At 39.4% G+C, this 22,076-nt stretch overlaps 1 protein-coding gene across 23 annotated transcripts in view; it reads right to left on the reverse strand.

The window, feature by feature from the left end:
• LOC143343149 (protein muscleblind) overlaps positions 1 to 22,076 on the reverse strand; it is a 562,363-nt gene that overhangs the window by 421,764 nt on the left and 118,523 nt on the right. The window contains exon 4 of one of the 23 annotated variants that reach the window (XM_076767734.1): positions 11,729 to 11,764. The exons of the other annotated variants lie outside the window; for them this stretch is intronic. Within the exon in view, the coding sequence (XP_076623849.1) occupies positions 11,744 to 11,764 (21 nt within the window). The 3' untranslated portion in view covers positions 11,729 to 11,743. Of the gene's footprint in view, positions 1 to 11,728; positions 11,765 to 22,076 lie in introns of those variants that run through there. 23 annotated transcript variants of the gene reach the window in all.

Consider the following 22,076-nt stretch of genomic DNA (forward strand, 5'->3'; position numbering starts at 1 on the left):
AAAATTTAGGCAGCTACCCCCTGTCGATTTTTCTTAAAAATTCGTTTTTCATTTTTAGTAATTTTGTTTGACGCCCTATAGAAAAGTTGTCTAATACTTTTTTGTAGGTACCCATAAGCTCTACTTGAAAGAAAAGTTTCAGTGAAATATATTCACTATTGTAGGAGTTATGGCTGTTTGAATATTGGACCATTTTTATAAGGTTTTTCTCATTTTGCGGGGTCAAGGACCAAGTTTTCGAATATTTTTCCGATTTGTACATATTCTCCATCAAAATACGCGTAGTTTGCTTTTTTAAACATTAAAATCCGTCAATCCGTTCAGGAGTTATGATGTTTTAAAGATTTGCATGAAATTTCGGGCAAACATTTCTGGCCAGAAATTATATTTTCGGTGAGGAATTTTTTTCTCGAAACTGCGTAAGAATTCGGAGGTATGTCTAATGACCAAAAATGATTGTAATTGGCACTACTAAATAAAAATAATTTTTTTTAAACGATTTGTAATTTTTTTTTTCTTGCCGAAAAATTTAGGCACCTACTAAAATTTAAAAAGTTTTGAAAATTGTAAGAGTTACGATGAATTCAATAGAGGCCCTAAAAATTAACGATACACGTACGGTCAGATTAAGTGGTAATCGCTCTTAGAAGCATGCAGTAATGATTCTTAAAACGAACTCCAAACGTGATTCGTAAATTGAACATCTTTATCCCTTCCAATTTGGACAATACCTCTTAAAGTCCATCTCACCAACTGGCATTTAAAGACCACAAGCTTATTAACTCTAGAAAGATATTCTTAAAAATATGCTATTTACTACATTAAATTATTTAATGAAATAATAGTATACGATGTGGTTGCCGACAAAAGATAAAGGTGACTTCGTGTATGAACATTTTCCGGTTCGAAACTAGCTTCCACTGTACGAGAAATTAACATGCCAACCCCAAGTTCATTTTAAGAATCATTGCTATATAAACATCTACTATAGGAGAAATCAACATGCCAGCCCCAGAGTGGTGTTCATTTTACGAATCATTACTGTATCCCGTCGCTGTCCGAGTCCGACACGGGCTAGTAGATATTGGATGGTCGAGTTTGGTTAATTGAATCCTGATCAGTGACTGATGCGTGTCTCGTGTCGGATGCGGAACCATTCTCGCGCGGAAACGTGTCCTCGGAAGAGGAAGGAAACATTGGGGAAACAGGTCAACCGCTGTCCGCGCGGTAACGTCTGGCCCTAAACGACGACGAGACGTGTAAACCCCGGAGTTCTCACAGAAGAAAATTGGAATACGTTTTTCCTAAACGTCCATTACGCCGAGCGACGGAGGAGGAGAGGTACTAGGGGCAGTTTATATACCGCGATATAAGGAAAGGAAGGAAGGCAATTGCGCGAGAAGAAGAAGCGGCGGACCTGGGTGTCTGACAGAGTGCAAGAAAAGGTGGAACGATGGGTACAACACCGTCAGCCGCGAGCTTCCTCATAGGCCGCGATCATAGAGGAACGAGAGATGAAACGGGTAGCGAAGAGAAGTGGCGGAGAAGACGGCCGGCCATAACTTTCGATCCCTTGGCAATCTCGGTTTATAGGGAGCTCCTCGCATGACAATGCGGACGATTCGGCAGGTGGCATGCTAGGAGCCTAATTCGACCGGCAGCACATGCCGCTCGTAAACCGTCAGGACGAGAAACCGGGAGCTGCTACAACGGCTTTGTCATTTGTACACGTGCTTGAGGCTGTGAATCTAATTTCGCTAAATTGCAAGGCTATAATGTTGGTTCGTGATCGACGGGAAAAGTGCGCACGGTGGAAATGGAACAACCTGAAACGTCGTGATCCTGGATTAGGAAATCCTGTCTAACTGCTTTCTGCAGCAGTTTTCCATAAACCTTCGAAATCCTACGGTAGTTCACACATTTACTACTAGTCGTCTCCGTTTAGGGATATACTCGACACTTTTCCAAATTGCAGTGAATAAATATATTCGATAGTTTAATGGAGCACTTCATATATTTTGTAATATTCCTAACGACGACGAGATTATTAAAAAAATTTACGAATATTGTGGTTCAGTTTTTGTGGGCGTTTTAAAGACACGTTGTAAGGAACCAAAATGGCCGATGTCAATTTTATTCCGATGCATGGAATATGCAGAGTAATTAATTAGAATTATCAAATACTGAAAGTGGTCGATAATTTCATATTCCTACATTTCAGTTGTTGCTTAATAATAAACAATAAAAAACGGACGACCTAGATGAGTTTGCTTATTGCTATCGCGATTTAGGTAAAAAAAAAAATTGTAAAAACGAAAAAGAAAGTACATCTCTCATATATACTTGTTAGTTGAAAGTTTGCACTAGTGCTCCATAAAAATGGAAGGAAATATCACGTCTGGAGAGGTTAAAGGAATCCATTATCACAGAACGGAACAATAAACACGCCCAATAAAATAATCATAAAGTCGAATAAGTTGAATTCTGAAACTATCCTGGTGAAATCGTTGGGCGTGACCCGAACAAACCGTTTCCAACGATTCGATCAAACCTTGGCATCTAATAAAACGATTTCCAATTTCGTGCCTGACCGTCCGACCTCGGTGACCCTTACCTACAAACCTTTACTCGGGGTTTAACGAAGAAACGTTTCAAGTGCCATCCAGACGTACCACGAGCACGATTAAAGTGTTCGTCATCCGAGAGGACGGCAGTCCGGCGACAATTTGACGCGCAAAACTTCAATTTCCCGTAAACTCGACGTCCCTCCCTAACTTTATTGTCGACGGAGAGTGCTGACGAATGGGGAAGGCTAGAGGCAAACGAGCGAAGAAGGAAGCCAAAAGGACGAAGTTGAGAGGTGGGGAGGGGGGAAGACGAAGCAAAAATAAAGACCGCCACGGAAAGGTGGTCGCTCGTTCTCTCACAGTTCCAGAGTCGGTTGTACGGGGGCGGAGGCTGGCAAAACCGAGTCTAAAATTCTGTCACGTACGCGTCATAAGTCCTTCGCACCTTTAAGTAAGAAGTAACACCGTGGCGTCACTCTTACCGTATACCAGGCTACCCCGAGACCTTAAGTACTTTGGACTTGGTCTATAACTACGTATGTACAACCTAGCAGCCGCTCCTCGACCGGTGGAACGAGCCTGTTGGCAGTTCGACGCCTACACGAACATCCGGGAACACGTTGGGACAATAATTACAACCAGCGATGGGATTTCAAGCGCCTCGAATCGGCTCGATTTTATACAGGACGTTCCATTATTCGTGAGGGGCTTTATGAAAAAATTTCTTCGTACGAAACTTCGACGTTCGACTCGGGCGAGTGGAAACAGTCAGCAATGGACAGACGCTTCGGACAAATCGTATTCAATCGTGCAACTACTATCGAAACTCTGAAGATATTCAAAATGACTTTTTCAGATTATTGGAACTGTGATAGCCATAGGGACTCCTTCGTACAATTTGTATCGTTTCTACTTGAAAAAAATACTGTGCACAGACGAAGCATCAACAAATATACGTGCGAAATTCCAATAAAAAACAGTCTACGGTTTTCTTTCTAAAAAAATATCAGTGACGGCCTAAAAATTGCATATCTAGATCGAAACACCTCAACCCCTCAACGTACGATTTAATTACAATAATTATTTTTAAGAGAAACCCCAGAAATGATTCGTAAACTGAACATTCTGATCCCTTCCAACTGTAATACGAGTTGATTCTTAAAACGAGTTCCAGATGTGATTCGTAAATTGAACATTTCTATCCCTCCCAATTCGGATCCCCCTTGGAGTCCGGCGAAGCGTGTCGAAATTCGCCTCCGCTATACGAGAAGTGACCATGCCACTTCAAGAGCGACGTTCTTTTTACGAATCATTACCGTAAAAGTAATTCTTGGAACGTATACTATCTAATTTTGATGATATTCGTATAATGCTCGCAGAGGCGGGCGGAAACGCGTCAATTTTAATATAGTAGGTGTTAAGGAAGGAAAAATGACTCGCCATTCTGGCAGGGAGGCCTTCCCGTGGCTCAGGTCCTGATTCGTCCGAGGTTCCCCGGAACTTTGGGTCTAAAATTCTGTCACGTCTGAGTCATAAGTCCTCCGTGCCTTTAAGTAAGAAGTAACGCCCGCGCCTCTTCACGTACGGCCGTACGAGTACTCGACTTCGTAAGTACTCTAGGCTTGATGGAACACGGTTCCGCCTCCACACGGTCGAGGAGGAAGCTTTAACGCGGCGCTCAAGAAGCCGGTCCCGACGACGTCGACCGAACCGACGACGCCAGGGGTTCCTGGGGAGGATCGACGGAGGTTGCCAGAGGTCGGTGGAGGTCGAGGGGTGGGTTCTGCAGCGCCTTACGACGGAGTTCACTTGACGAGGAGGTGGTGTGCGACGGTCAGGCGTGGCCAGCATACCAAATCCGCGGGGTATTCTGGTCATGTAGCAGGTACGGGGTCCTAGCTTTCCGAGGGAGATGCCTCCGTCTCTCTTCAGCAACCCTGTTTTACTCGTTCACAAGCTAGCACCCGGCAGGAGGTGTGGGCGGGGGACGTATTAATTGGCTTACGAGGCGACACTCATTAGCACTTTGAGTACGAGGGGCCGAGAGACACCCTCTGGAGGCGTTACTCCAGACTGTCCCCGCGTCACGCGCCTTACAGATTCTCTCTCTCTCTCTTTCTCTACTACCCTCCACCTATGTCTGTTTCTCCCTTTAATCTTCCCTCGAAGGAAATTGTCACTTGTCGTGTTGAAATTGTCACAACGCGTCTCGTTTCGGCGCCACGTGTAGGAAATTGGGTAACACGATAATGCGACTGGCGTCTTAACACTTAGTCGCGACCATTTTCGGCGACATCCTTCGCGCCACGCTGACCACTTTGCCGAGGCACGTTTGGCCGATAGAAATATTAACTCCAGAATGGTCCACAGTGACAACCATTCGAGAGTCGGTTAGGTGATGACTTTTTTGGATGCCGAGAACGCTTGTTCGATAGAGAGACAACTTGATGGCGTAATAGCGACGCCTATGATTAGCTGTGTCAGTCATAGTAGGATGAAACCATATCGAACGACATTGGCGTAGTCGTAGGCGCAGAATATTAACGACGAATATGGAGATCCTACTACTATGTAAAGTGACTGCAAAATGGTAAGAGTAGGGTTTTCCCTAAATATTTTTATTCACCGGTAATTAAGAAACACTCTGACGGAAGCTGGCAAACGTATCTGTCGTCTCTGATTTCAATTTTCTAGTTTCGTAAGCAGCGTGAGAGAAACGCCGATGCATTTTTAATTACACAACTGCTGGACGCCGCGAGCGTGTCGGGTGCACAAAACCTGTGACAAGGCCGATTCGAGATTTCGAGTTGGAAAAATCCAATTTCTGAACGTGAACCGAGCGTTCGCCCTGGGAGAACAGTCTCCTTCTTTCTAACGTTCTCCCCTTTTAGCTCGCTATGCAGCCCCAGCGTCTGATCGGTCAACCAAATTGCATTTCGATTCCGTGGACCCAGCCGATATTATGTAAAGTATCCAAGCGTAATGTCGAACGGCATTTCCCCCTTGGAAAATATAGTAGCAGTTGGTTTGTGGGAATGAGACAGGATTGTGGGCGTTGGATATTTCGTGGTTCCCGTGAATTTGCGCTGCTGCGGTCGACCGGATACTCCGAACTCTCAGTAGATCCAATTTGATCGGAAGACCGCAGCGTCTACGACCACCTTGTATAGAAACGGACAATGTGTGTACACTATGCACGAGATTATCCCCTCCCCCGCACACCCCCACCCCCTCACTCGCTCCCTCTTCTCTATTCCCAACCCTGATTCGCTTACTCTCGTTTCTGTCTTCACGCTTCGCCGCGTAGCTCGCGCGAGGTCCCCAAGGCTGCTCCCGCAGACAATGTTGCTCGATAGGATATTGTTCCATCGTGGTCTTCACCCATACGAGAACCTGGCTGGCGTCACCAACGTCGTAGATCCATCCTGCCCTCGTCTACGAGTTTGCATCATCGTCGATCCACCACTCTCGCGCGCCTATCTCCGACCGATAGACTCCGCAGGTGAACGAGACGGCGTGTCTCTGTGTCGTCAAACGCACCCCTGAAACGCGTCGATTCGTCCCTCCGCGTTTCAACCCCTTTCGTGCGACGTTAACTGGGCCGGAAAATTATCGAATTTCGTGGATTTTACCGCCGTCGAGTTTGAAAACTTATGTTGATCGACGATAGATTATCTCCAAATTAACCTCTTTCGCGAATTAAGTTCATTCACGAATTTGTTTTTTCTAAAACATTGTAACGAAAATAAAATTCGATGCGAAGTTATCGTTCCGAGATAGAATTTTATTGTATATAATAATTGTGCAAATTCATATTTTTATTAATAGAATTAATGAAATAGGAGATTTATAGTTGTCTCAGATACTAAGTATAGTAATTTGTATTTCGAATTTTGTAATTTTTTGAAAATTTGAATTTAATAACCTCGGTCTAACAATAATACTCAAAACTAAAGTTAAAATTTTAAAGGAAATAAATTTGAATAGGATCGATAAATTTTAGCACGATCACGAAAGTAAATCTTGCGACAAATTTTAAGCTGTACGGTTTACAATTGTCTAAAATCGAAGCTTCGGTCTAGTAAAAAAGTTTACAGTATTAATCTGGCAGTCAACGTGTGAAGCGGAACTTTGGTTTGCATTTTCTGTAGGTTCGATACTTTTATTTTTGAATAATTTTCCAATCAGGCTCCATCTTGCAATTTTTCATCTATCCTGAAACAACCCCCTCGAACATCCAACCTAATTGCTGACGTCTTCCGTTTAACCCACATGTAAGAGGAAAGTTTCTCCGCAGTGCAGTTGTCTATTGACCCTAGACTCACTTCGGGGAGTTCCAACCTACCCAAGTCTATAAAACTGTCCCCCTCCCCATTTTTCGGGGCATGCACTCTGCTTCGAACACGCTAAAATAAAAGTTATAACTTCGAATTAGTATTCCCGTACACGAGCGTCTTCCTTACAACCCTCTATTTTGATTTTAATGACTTTCGAGGAATAATAACGATCGTAAACAGCATCAAAAGCTCAGACAACGATAGAGTTATACGAAAAAGGTAATCTACAAAAGAGATATAATACTCTAGGATTAACGATATGAAACTAAGATCAGTTGTGAGCACTTCTCTATAGAAAGATGCAAAAGATTCACAGAGGAAAAAATTAAATTCTTTTACGAAGATTACTTTTTTTTAATATTTTTGTTTGCAGTATGCACTTATGCTTGTCTTTTTTTTTTAATGAAACTACAGATCCTATGATTTTGCAAGTATTAAAAGGAATTTTTTATAGAGGGGGTAGTTCACGAAAAATTTACATTTACAAATTTATAAATAAATATTCCTTAAAATTACACGACTCGTGATTTCAAAACTACCATAATTTCCGTAGGTTCGTAATATCGACTGGTCCGAAATTTCGCCAGCCACGAGGGAGAGTTTGGAAATGACAGCGGCGACCGAAGACGCGTTAAGTTGATGAAGCATTGTCCACGCCGACGACTGTTATGAGTAAGTGGTTCTAACTATCAATGCAACTCCATCAAACGGTTATGTTTCTCTTATTTTTGCTCCATGATTCATCGTTATTTTAAATAACCCTGTCGGTCGCGAATAATACTGGAATAACGAACGCACACAGCGACGATTGATTCGCCCCGGAATCGATACTCATTCCCCGTAAATGTGTTTGGTCCTCGTCGAACGTGGACGCTCGGCGTACAGAGATAATGCGCGTGATATAGAAACCGGCTGACCTTCGACAACGCGTTACAATCATCGATGACTCAAGAGGCAGTTTTCAACCGCGTTTATTTGCGTTTTTATCGAAAGCGAGCACACCGAGAGAAAGAAGACTAGACTTTGCGTCTAGAAACAACATTCAACCACTCTTGTTTGCCTAACGCCTACGCCAGTGGTTTTCGACCGAAACTATCTGGGCTATACTATACATTTTGTGGGCCACGAAAAATGGAGAGTCACGATTTATTTGTCAAAATCTATATAAACAAATTAGTCTGTAAAGGTTAAATTGGTTATTTTTTTATTTCACAAATAATATCATTAATTTATAGATTTCTGCAATTTAAATGCAGACGCTGGCACTGGAATTCTCTTCTACTCTTCTTCTTTTATTCTTAAATAAATGATGTATTTTTATCATTTTTCTAGTTTTCCAACTTTTACCCACTTATCTGTTCCTATGGTTAGAGAAAAATCATAATGGAAGGAGAGGAATGGTTGAAACAGTATTGCATTTGTAGAACCGTATTTTTTCTTTAAGTGCAATAGTGCATATTTTTTTTTACGGAGTTCCACATAAAAAGGTATCAAAGCTAGATGTTTTAAACAATAGTCTGTATCGAAGAAAATTGTTTTCGTGATAAACGTCTTCTTTACAGTAAAAAAAAGAGACACGAACAAATTATAGTTAAATTCCTCTCGAAGTATAATGAACACTCGTGGAAAATTTCATCAAAGTCAACGGTGTAATAATTTTTGTCTAAAATACTTTTTTACTCCAGATTTCGAAGTATGCATCTTCGAAAGGGGACTGAAAACGTGCCTCGAGAACGTTAATGAAAATTGGCCTCTAATCAAACTAATTAAACACTTTTAAATTAGTAGGCACAATTGAAGCGTTTCAAGGAACTCCTCGGTTTAATTTGCTTTCTTCCACGTAAATCTCTTTTCATCTCTCTTCCTGACATCTATGCGTGCGGAAAAAAGGCGAATTAAGCCACCAAGCGAATGAAAACTGAGAGTCACGTTTGAACTTCGTTCGTTACAAAATGGTTATTCGAAAAACTTTTCGCGCTTTATCTTCAGCTCGCGCCGCGAAACAGGATCCGAAAAAGGAAACGGCAAAAATTAAAATAAAAATCGCCGCTCTGTGAGAGAAATACGAGAACGTTCATGGTTTTCGAAGAATACATCGTTGCGGGCGCTCGTAAAAGTGTCCGACGACCTCTCCTGTATCTCATAATTTTTTTCAAGATCCACTCGACCGATGTTTTTTCCCGCGGTTTAATCGTTTTGTTCGTTTCGAGTACGAAACACTCTATGCAAAATGTTCGCGAAATTCTTAGCGCCACATTCGAACGATCCTTTTCGTTCATAAATTATTACTCATTAATAGATATTTTGAAGCTTCGACCAAGAATTAGTTTATGACTAGATCTAAAATTTTTATATCGTTGTATTTATTCTTTATCGGGTCTTTCAAGCTCTTTCTATCGTGCAAAGTTGGCAAAATAAATAAAAAAATATCAAAAGTAACATTTTTGAATTTTGAATTGAAAGAACAAAAGTAACATTTTTATAATTTCCAATTTACAACTATGAAATTATTTTAATCGCATAGCTGAGCTTTCCCCAATGGAAACGATACTAAACAACGATCGACAATTCTCACGTCCCTCCCTCGATAACATTCGCTGGCTCTGTTCTGCGACGCGAACGTTATAAAGGAATCACTGTGTGTGTCCTAATTCTGTTTCTTCGGCGAATTTGCTCGTGAAATAAAATAAATGAAAAATCTGCTCTGTAGAATCGACGTTTAAATTGTAAAATTTAAATAAAAATATTTGTACGTATTTTGTTTAATTCTGTTCCTGTGGGGAATTTGGTCGCGAAATAAAACAATAGCGTATTTAAGGATTTCGTTTATCCGGCGTCACGACTGGCTCGTGCAGCAACCACTGAAATATACAAGATTGGATAGAATCTTCTATTCCACGTAGAATGGTATGACGAGCATGTTATCCGGCGGAACAGAAGTTTCGAACATTACATATTGACGAGTCTGGAAGGTTTCGTGGCGAGGTAGAAAGAAATAAGAATGGCGAGGAAAGAAAAGCAACGGAGAAGAAAGTCGCTGGATTGGAGAGAATCTTCCGTAGTGCAGCCACGTAGCCGCCGTTTGTCGATCGTACCGCAATAATTCCTTATTGCTCATCCAACCCCTAACCTGACCCTAACCCTAACTCCTTCCCTTCTTCTCCCTTCGCTCCACCCGCCTCGCCCTTTATCGCACGTCGAAACCCCCGGCTCTTCTGTCTTCCAGCGCGACGAGGAGCACTCTCCTTTCATCATCTTCAACTTCCGGAAGGAGTTTTCGAAGACTAACGGAGGAACTATTAAATCTAGCACGACTGGAGGATCAGTCAAACAAACCGACAACGCGATTCTTATGGACGCATAACGAGCCAGCTATTGAAACAGCGATTGCCTTTTATCGTGCTACGTACAGTACTCCCGCGATATTGCTTGCAAAGTCATCCCCACCAATTGCGAGCCTAGTCATTAAACATTGATAAGACTAACCATACTTCCTCGAAAACGCGAGGAACACAATTTAAAAATAAGGAAGAAATGTAATAAATAGATGGGATGTAATTAAAAATGAAAAAAGATTAAAAAATGTAACGTTATTAAAAAATCAACCTACGCTATTTTTAAGTTGTGGTTCCATACGAAAATCGTGCAATTTGTAAAAAGCTACGTATGTACCTTGATTTCTGAGCGATTTTAGAATCTGTAGAATAAATAAACGCTGAACATTTCTGTCTATTTCAAGCCTAAGACGGATAACAGCATTTCAAAAATATTGATTTACGCTTACAGTGCTTTGAAACAATATTAAGACTGTAATAAATCTGCCAACGTCTTGAAGTCACTATTAGACGAATTATTATAAATTCCTCATCTCAAATTATATTAAAGCGAACGAATTCGAACTTCGAGCACACACTTGAGAAAATAAATTTGAAGGGAATATCAAGGGAGCAAAAGTCGCATTTCTCGTATTTAATTTTGTAATGCCTTCGACACGCAGGGTCAATAAATTAATTCGATAAGATCGTCCCTCGAAATCGTTCTAACAAAATGGACGTCTCAGCAGTTATGCATCGACGAGGAAGATCGTCCTGCTCCAAAGATGATATCTGTTCCCGAGTCTCGAGTGTACATTTCTTTTTTTTTCTTTCATCCGGCCATGATTTCTCATAGATCTTAAACGGAGCTCGTAAATTAGGGCGGCTCCGAGACAATGGATTCGTCTACGTACGAAAGCTCTTACGTAACCAGCACGATAAGAAAGCCATCCCAATTTACGATCGAATAACTGACCTTATCTGCAGGGGACGTTACAAGTCGTCGACTTCGAGTTATTCTTCGAATTGTAATCGAATTATTCGGCTATTTAAAGTCCGTTAATCGGCCGACACGGTGATCTAAGCGACCGAGAAATGCTGACGATTGACCGTAGGCGAAAATTCACATTAACCACCCACGTTATGAAACGCTAAATACGGAGAATAAGTCGACTGACATTGAATACGAATCGACCGTTTAACCGTGTCCGATTATCGTGTTCGACGTTACGGTTTCGTTGCGTTTTAATAAAACACAAATAACGAGACGATTCCATCCACGTTTACCGAAACTTTGAAACAAGCTACTTTCGATAAATGTAAAAACCTAGGGGTCGATCGTCACACCAGACACGAAATTTGTCTGTCGACATTTCTCAAATTGTTGAGCACTTTGTTATAAAGATGAACCAAAGATATTTCGAACCATATTTACCTACTCAGCAAGTAGTAATTATAAAAATAAAATGTTACTACTTTATGCATCAAGAATAGAATTCATCACTTACATTTATAGAATGGCTGCTTATTGCTGATATTGACTCACCTGTAACAGAAAATTAAAATTTTCATTAGACAACAAGAATAATTATTATTAATACTGTGGATATTCTTACACGATTTTCACCATGAATCTTTCTATTATTATATTAACGTTGCGTTCGTTTTCTTTTTTTTTTAGTTTATTTTATTTTTTCTATTTCTTGTATTGTATCGTACATTGTACATTAAATGTTGAAAAATTGTACAATGTTTTTTGTATAAAAACTTGTACAAAATTCTTGCTCTTTGCAGAGCATAAATTATTACAGGCAAGAAAATTGATCAATAACGTTCTACTGATGCTTTAGACAAGCTTTACCGTTTCAACAGAAATTATAATTAAAGGATAATATGAGTGTTCAAACGATAAAGTGTGCTTCACTGACGAGTTCATTAACAGATTTCAGGCGAAACGACAGCTTCTCGTCAAAAATAATGTAAGCTCCGAAAAGACCAACGATTATAATCGAAATTTTATGAAAGTAAAATTTATTTTTATGCTTTGTACATTGTACACACTTTAAACTGTTACGTTAAACTGCAATTTTTCGTTTGCATCAAGCTCAAAATAAATTGCTAACAAATAATATTTACGAGTTCTGTAATTTTAAATATGGAATCTAAAATTCGACAGGTTCCATAAATCTAACATTAAACGCCGAAATTATTATCTTTCGTAAATGTGATATTCTTCTGAACTCTGTTACACGTCTTTCGACGCTGTTTCCGGATCGGTTCCATGCACCTAAATCGTCGAAAAATATCGTACAACGTTGCGTAACACGTTTCAGTGATTGCGCTTTCGTGTTCGCCTAACTCAGTCGCGAGAATGTACGAAGAGAGAGGAGGGGGGAAAAAAACAGTTCAACGACAACGTAGGCATTCCTTATCGAAGTTTCAGGTAGACAGGATAAAAAGTGGAACGTTCCTCGATTCGCGATATCTTATCGTACGATAACGATAATACGCGATCGTGCGAAAAATGATAATCCTGTCACGATACACGAAAATGAATGGCGCAACGGTGTAATATAATCGCGAACCAATCGTACATTCGCTTGTTAAATGTCGTTTAATCCACGAAGCTGACAACTTTATCGACGTCGTTAATTACTAATCCAACAGCGTGTATTTAATGGAACGCACAATGACGATCAAATTTATTAAAAAATGATAGTCTCACGACCAGTGTCGTTTTAATCTTACATCGATCGCCGTGTAGATACTTTTCAGTGTTTTCTTTCTCATCGGTTTACTTGTCTATCTGTAACCCCAAGTTATGCCTCCGACAAACAATTGATATTGATAAACATCGACGATAAGATAAATTGAAAATTTTTCCATTATACTAGAATTTGAAACAATATTTCGTAATCCTCAATTTACACAAAATTTAGTAGTACACATTTGAAAAATTACTTGTAATTAAATATACTGGAAGAAATTTCTTTTATACGCGATCTATTGAAAACAGATTATGAAACAATTGTACTGCATTTTATTTAGTTTTTTATTCAAATAAATTTTAATACCGGTAAAAAAGAATATTTTTCTGAACATTCTTTAAATAGAACACAGGTAGTTAATGCGTTAATCTTGGAACGTCGATGGAAAGAGAGAAAGATCTGACCTGAAATGCCTTCGCGAGGAGTCCAAAACCGAAGATCCGGCGCTTGTTAAAGGGAATAAAAATAATCTGTACGAAACACGAGGTCGTGCATTCCTGTCGTTCCGTTTATTGCTGCCACGTACTCGGAGAAATATACTCGGTGTCCTATTTTAATCCTTTCCGCTCCGTTGTCATCGAATCTGAGGGTCGTTTCGAAAAATTGCACTTCGATCAGTTTCAAGGTAGTCGTTGTTTAATCAGCGTAAATTTCTTCCAAACGATTGAAAGACGACCCTAATTTTTCAGTTTTCAGTTTAGCTTCTATGGAAGTTATCGATAAAATTATTTTTATTACGAAAGAATCTTGAACCCCGCTGACAATTTTCTCCCAGACGTTTATTATTAGAATCCTAGTTTTATATTTATATTATCACGGTGACGACTGAGGATGACTCGAAATACATAGAATAAAAATGACTCGTTCAAGACTGAAGGAAAGTAACGTGGACTGTGATAACGTTTCGTTGTATCGTATATTATCAGAGCTAGGGAGCAGTTTTATGTCACGAGAAATTGCGCAGTGCACGGCAGACTTCGTCATGAGCTTCGTTGCGTAATCCTAAAACATTTTATTGCGCGTGGGAACGATGTACGTCATGTACCGCGCTGGTTTTATTCAATAACGACAGTGTCTTTTCAGAAAATCGTTCCCCGATTTACGGAAAGTATATGCCACCGTTCTATTTTATCAATCATCGACCTTAGGACAAGTATTAATTTAATTCTAAGATCAACGAGTTTGACTAGGCACGCAACTTCGATTTTAATGTCATCGAAATAAAGATAATTGTTAAAAGAATTCTGGACCGTGGTCAGGAGTTACGGAATTTTGAATTTGAGTACTTCTATCGGCGTTTGTAAGTTTTCGAAGACGTCAGGAAGTTTGTACAGTAATGATTCTTAAAATGAACGTTGCTCTGGAACTGACACGTTCATCTTTCGTACAGCAGAGGAAACATTAGACACCAGGAGATATTAAATGCCTTTCACGCTTCATTCATATAAATGTTCAACTTACGAATCATTACTGTATCGCTTTTTACATGCCGTCTTTCATGCTTCACTGACTCCAATAGAGATCCCCACAGTTGAGAACTATGAAAATATTCAACTTACGAATCACGTCTGGGGTTCATTTTAAGAATCATTACTGTAATTTGTACCACACGCAAGATATTAAATATCTTTCATAATGTCAAAGCATCGAAAAGGTAAAATTAACATTTTTAGACACGATGTATGCAAGAAAAATAAATATTTAACATTTCTATGTACAAATTCATACACCCTCCCATGATTAAGAATCTTACGTTATCGGTGGCAGTGCAAAGACTACGATTTTTCAAGAAAAATCGTACAGTTTAAAATGTATCACAGAAAGAAGCAGTTAATTTAATTTTGACGGATTAGTTTTAGTTGAAACATTTTCTTCCAAATGCGAGGGATGTTTATACGTCTATATGCTTACGGTTACCGTTGATCTTTATTTCCACTGCGCAAAGGATCGTGCACGATATTCTAACGACGGTGCAGTTACCATAAATACTCGAATCGTCGTTACGGAAACTGCGGCCAAGACAAACACATTACCGGCCCACTTACATCACATTCGACCATACTGATATTTTATCTGCTGTCACCATCCGGTTCAGTCTCGCATGAAACGGATAGTCGTTCGTGCACACGACCGTAAACGAGGATCGCGTTAATTAGTCGGTTCGCCAGATTGATGGTCTATGCCGAAAACGAGTGTACTGAAAGCGATAAATGCTCCAACTACCAAGAGTCTGCGCGTATCGCGTCGAAATAAGTAGCGGTTAATTCCATGTTCAGAATTTCCGTGAAACTAGCAATTAAATTACATTTCTCAAAGCTTTTCGAGAACGACGAGTCTTTAATTATACATTTATACAAATTCGATAGACTCATAGCATAAATAGAACAACGTATCAAAGAAAAATCGTTACTCTTTTATTTTACCGCCATTAAATTACAGAGGGCTAGGCTTAACCTTTCTCTTTCTCACAAGGGCTCGACCAACCATCCATTGTTATTGTTACTGTCAAAATTAAGAGATGATTTTTAATCGTAAACATATACTCTAAACTGATTTTACGTAGAATAAAAAGTTTAGGAACCCTGTTTACGAACGTACCGCGACTCCCGTGCATCATTTTTTTGAAATCGTTCATAACTTCGTCATTTTATCGTGCACGGGTATAAAACGTTGGGATTAAACACTCAACGTGTAGTATAATAAAATACAATTAAAAAGAAATCGATTTGTTGACCCCCCTGAATGGGAACGTCCCCTTAATACGCTGGGAATTTATGATTTTCCGTAGAATCGTAAAAGCGGGTCAGAAAGTTATGGCGCGGCGTCGAAGTGGACGAAAATATCTGTCGCGATAAATTCTTTATGACAGAATTCTTCTATCAAAATTCATTGAAATATGTCACGTGTGAAAACGAGGTTTCCAACAATTTAGAATTTGGGAAATTCTTTTCATTCAGAAATTGCAGTATGTCCAGTACGATAGTATTAAATTGAGTCGATGATACAAAGCCATTTTACATTCATCTTTCAAAGGTAAATAGATATAAAATGGCGGACATTATTTCGTCCTCCAGTACAAGGATTCTAAAATGAATTTATGCGTTACTGTATTTGTAACATGTTATCTTCAATTTTAAAAAATCACTCGCTAATACTATTATTAATAAACAATTTACACGGGTTAGAGAAAAAATTCAATTTGAGAACAGAGTCAAATAGGACATATTTGTACGAACTTTTTTTTATTGTTTTGATGTGCAGATACCCTGTGTATAAATTGTTCCAAATGTTGAGTGGACGTGATATTACGGAACGAACAACGCAAAGTAAACCAACGGAAGTTTTGTCGCGACGCGTCCCCAGACGCAAACAGAGAAATATATAATGTGTGGAGAACGACGAAATTTTGAGGGGCAAAAAGGAGGAAAGTAAGGGTAGAGGGAGCTTGATATAGCGACAATGGCACGGTACTGGAGTGCCGTCCCATTACAATTTGCAATTATTGCATTTCCCGGGTAAATGGCTTGAGCTCCTGGCGTGCAGCGCCCCTGAGTTCCTAGAAAGGAACAACTACGAACGTGATTACATTGGGATTCCATTGGAAGACTTTATGGACCCGGCTATGATAGGGACAAAAAAAAAAAAAAAAAATTCGTCCAACAGCTAAATGGTGCTAAGTGGAATTCGTGTTCGCGTGCTTGCGCCACTCTGTCCATTGAAACTACGCCGTTCGAATCCTTGCACGCCGAAAAAAGACTTCTTTATTTGCTAAACAGGACTCTTTTATCTAATTGTAAATACAGCCGAATACGAAAATTACATATACATACGTGAATTTTGATATCTATAATATTTATTCAGTTAGTAGCAAAAAATTTCTGCGACGATTAAATATGATCTTCTATAGACGAAACACGAGATTTTAACATATCGTATCAAAAAATAATATTAATCGTGTACAATTGTATTCGAGCAAATTCAAATCCAAGGCCTTATGATTCAGAATTATCGTCGAGTAACTTAAACGACACCATCTTGGATCCAAGCATATTTCATCGTCTATTTTTCAACGCCAACGAACAACTCCGTCGTGTTCAGCCATTTATCCACGGTTCTTACCTTTCGCTACCTCGACAACACAAATTAGATTAACGCGAATTAGCGAGTCGTATTCCGCGTCGACGTCTAAATTCCGAGCGTCGGTCGCGCGGAGCAGAAAACTGGCGACTTGGTTCGCAAGACGCCATCGTTGCCGCCAAGGTTGCTCTAACCACCGCCGTTGCTATTTCCATTGTTATTGAAGTGCCAACACGCCCTGACAAAATGATACCGCGCCGTGATAAAAGATATAATTGCACCGAAGGTTAGTCGATCTCGTTCCCGAGGAAGAAAAAAAAAAACGGGCCGTTACTGCGTCTCAACCTTTCCGTTTCGACTCCAGGTGTAGATTAACGCTGCCATTTTGCTGCGAAAGGTCTTGACTCGCGTTAAGCCAACCGAACGATTTGCTCCGTCCGGAGTTCAATTGTGGCTTTTGTGTCTGGCATTTCAAGGATCTGTATTCCAACAGGCGCTTTGTGAAAGAAATTTATACTCTAACGCCTCGTAGAGCTAACACAGGTCGGGTAAATAATTAGCGCGTTTCGTAAAAGCTCTCGTTGCGAGTCGCCAATATACCTTTTTCATTTGCTACGTTTAGCAGATTGACTTTCGCTATCAAACGATCTCCACAGATATTTTAAAACGAAGAGACTTTGTAAAGAAATTACATTTATACGGATTGAAGCCTGAAGACCATTTTGTGCGTTGTGATTTCGCTGTTTCGACTTTGAACGAGTCGCGAGGCGATGCTAGTTTTAGAAAAAAAATCATTTCCAGCGACAAGATTGTGCGAATGGATTACCAACTCTTTTCAGTTCAAATTGGATGATTCGCACGTGGACGATAAGTGGTTCTAACAAGATGGAGCCTGTCAAAGAAAAACTTCAACAAAAGCCTGATTTCACGACTGTTTACCAAGATTGCACTTTCCAACAAGTTCAATAAACGAGTCTAAAAGCAATATTATAGTCGACCATTAATGAAACAGAGGTAAAACGAGACACCTTTAAAATCGGTGATCATTCTGACAAAAATTGGGTCGACGTTCTTAAAAATTATGACAGCGAATTCCGTGTTTAACGGTACTTTTAAAACGCTTTTATTACGTCGTTTCGAAATACGTAGGACCTGAGACAACCGGACCTAGCGCGAGGTTAATCGAATGCACCGACTAGTGCCAGTTTGGTTCTACGACCACTTCCGGGATTAGTACTGTTTGCAGGGAGTGGGAGGGAAAAAAAGGTATAAAATGTGTAAGCAAGGTAGAGGCGTGTAATTACCACGAGTGGGCTATTCTACTTATCTTCGTCTTTCGTGGTCTGTGAAGAGGCCCACCTTGAGGAAGAAAGGATCTTTATCGCAGCCAAGCTTTGCGTGAAAGAGTCTATGACTGCGATGCGGAAGTACGCGTGCTTGTTCGTTGCATTATGCGCGGAACGAGGGAGCAGGAGTTATCGCGAACAAACTATACAAGGTGTTTGTTCAAAAACTTTAAATCCAGATATCTCGAAAACGACACGTTTTCAGGAAGAACGTTAAATACAAAAGTTACTCGATTTCCAGAGGGAAAAACGACTATTTTATTTGTTTTTTATTCGTTGAACGTTTTCAAGGTTATTCAAAGGGTAACTTTGTTTTCCAAAGTGGAAACCTATATTTTTATTTACAGATTCTTATTTTACCCATTGAAAGAACAAACTTTTGTAGGAAACATTTTTTTCTCAAATTTTATCTTAATGAAATAAAAATATGTTTACTCATGAAACTTGTTTATTTTATGACGGAATGATGGACAAATTCAGGACAATGGATTGGTAGAAGAGGACTTATCGAACACGATCGTCTAGATCTCCTGATTTGACAGCACTAAATTTTTTTTTTATAGAAGGATTTAAAATCTTTAACATTTGAAATAAGATGAATATTGACGAATTAAAGGAAATGCGTTGATTTCGAGATATTCAGATTTAATGTTTTCGAATGAACATCCAGTATACACCGAGAGGAAGTTACGATCTCGCTAGTAAGAGCGACCGTCGGAAACTTCACCGTTGCGGTTGCGTTAATTAAAAGGGCTAGGAAATAATAGAAAGGGTTAACGGGAGGCGAAGCGTGGGCGAACTCGAGAAACGAAATGACAGCCAAAGAGAACCGCTTCAAGTAGAATCCGTGTCATTAATCCCGCGAGAATACGCTCGACCGAACAGATAGCTGCTACTCGACGAACAATCCAAAGGACAATGACAGAAATTGGCCAATTTTGGATTTGTCCGGCAACGAAGGACAGTATTTGAATGTGTCCCCTCGAATCTTAAGAATTCTGAAATACATAATATTATTGGAGACGATGGGAAGTTATAAAACTCGTTTAATCGTCGTTGTCTTCTTCTAAATTCAATTGTATTGCTTTTAGAAAATTTAGAATAATATATTCTATTTAATTAAATAACAGAATATATTTTTAAAATTAACTTACAATAGGAAATTTACTTAAAGTCAAACATTTTCAATCATAATATTTAACAATAATTTAGAAACATTGCATATATGTTAAACTGTTACCGAAGTTAAGCTGCGTTGATCGCGACCAGTACTAAGATTAAAGATATTTAAAATAAATATTTACTAGACATTTAAAATAAAATAAATTAAGATAAAATTAAAAGGCAAGACAAGACAAAAAACTACTTCTCAAACGTACAGAACTGTAATAAACAAACATCCGTTAAGAATAAATAAAAAGAATACGAGTGGGGGGAGTAACTATATGTTGAATACGAGAAAAAAGCAAGTTGAAAAGTGTTTGAATAAATACCACACGAATATTAAATTACGAATAATAATGAAACAGAGAAATACACATAAGTATAAACAGGATTAAACCAAGTTTCCAGACCGCAAAGGGGTTGAATCTACCATTCGCCTTGTTTGTGAAAATTTACAAGTTTGGAAATGATTTAAAGCGAGACGAAAAATAAAAAATAGCGGTGACGAAGGTCCCCCGGGATCGACAGAGACTATTAGAGAGTCGGTGGTGGAATAAATGCAAGTATCCGGGAGGAAGGGATCGAAGAAGGAAGCGCAAGAAGAAATGAGAGGAGTTCGTTTCGCTGAATCGGTTGACGGAACGCGCAGAAATAGAGTGCAAGTAGGAAATACGGCTCTTCCTAATAACGTTTCCAGTGTTTCCAGTGCGTTAGGTGGATGCCGTCATGATTTTTATCGCGTGGGTGTTATTTCGTTCGAACGACGAGAAACGTTTGTTCGCCGACCAAACAGGAGCACTAATTGCGACTGCTTCACACGCTATTCTTTTTCCGTCCTCTCTTGGCGAGCGTTTCTTCTTCAACGCGCGTGAATCAGCTTTACACGGTAAATGCTTGTTGCTAACTCCACGAATCCGACCTCGTCAGGGATGATCGACCGACATATCGACAGCGTAAGAGGTTCTATTTTGTCGTCGTCAAAAAAAATTCCATTTCGTCTCATTTACGGTCCTGAAACTATCTCTGAAAAAACGACGAGCTTCGAGAGCTTAACAGTTTTACTGGCCATATTTTTACTTTGGAATTAAAACAATTCTGAAGTTGAAATGTTAAGAGAAATAAATTTAATTTATGTAGTATTTCTGTTTTGAGCATAATATTTAACATTCTAGATGAGAGTGCAAATACGAAACAAAAAGGATAGAGATGTTATATTATGTAGATCCTTGGTATTTGTTCGGTATTAGCAGTTAATTAAAGTTATAAAATTACAAACCAACATCGAAAGGTCGACGTGAGGATGTAATTGCAAAATCGCAGGAGGAGCTCAGGGAGAATTCCGCAATCGGCTTAGAGGCAGGCGTTCTCGAGTTGGAAGGAACGATTTGATAAATGTTGTTGTGCAGAAATAATATTGAACCTTCGAATAAATTTATGAACAAAAAAAAACTCTTGATACCTTTCGAACGCGTACCTTGTAATTACGATCAACGGGACATTCGTGTCTCACCGATTATTATTCCGATGGAGGGTTAATTAACCGAACCGTTTGTCGAGGATTCTAATGAAAGGCATTTATGAAATCACGGATAAAAACACGCGTAAGAGCGTAGGCCCTTTCGAGGCGAGATTCACCCTCGGTTTTCTTCTCTTCGTCTCATTCTCGAATATGGTGAAAAGTATAAGAAAAGAAAATGAAAAGGACAAGAGGACAAAGACGAGAAAGGAGAGCACGAAGAAAGGAGCAGGGTGTCTCGGTTATCTAGGGAATCACTTTATGGTACGCATCCAACGACTACAAGGTAAGCGGACAAAAGATTAACACCAAAAGAAGAAAAAGAAAGGAATCATTTGGTCTGTATGAAAAGCATAAATACAGTGTTCCTTCTTTTTCCTCAAAGATATAGGGCCACATCAAGCAGATTAACGAACAGTGGGCGCTAAATGTTTCTGACGGCAAATTGAACGGTGGAAAAATGAAACGAGTGACGAATCTCATTATTAATATTTATCAATAATCATATCGTATAATATTTTTCAGGAGCGAAATATAATTTAGACTATAGAGTGTTAATATATAAAATGATTCTTTCAAAGCTATTTTCCAAGTGACATTTTCTATTTTTCCTTGTTTTTTTTTGATAATAAATAAAAGTATCTTTGTTATTATTTTCTTTAAATCAAGCCCTCATCAGTTACAATTACAATGTATAATAATGTTTCACAACCTAGAAACATAAATATTCTCCGTAAATTTCATTTTAAGGGATCCAGTCGAAAATTATTTGCTAGGGATTGTATTCGTAAATGTGTATGACCAAAATTAGAATGTATTTTGTTAAATTTTTGTCCCTTGCCGTGTATCTCTGCAGGTTGGGGGTCGTCGAAGAAGACTGATACCGACGAATAGCGTCATTTGTACACAAAAGGGGGGTGGGGGTTGAAGCAGCATTACGCGCACGTGCTTTTAAGGGGCGGGAGTAGAAAGGGAAAAAGCCAGACA

Source organism: Colletes latitarsis, chromosome 7 (assembly GCF_051014445.1).
Source record: "Colletes latitarsis isolate SP2378_abdomen chromosome 7, iyColLati1, whole genome shotgun sequence".
Lineage (NCBI taxonomy): Eukaryota > Metazoa > Arthropoda > Insecta > Hymenoptera > Colletidae > Colletes > Colletes latitarsis.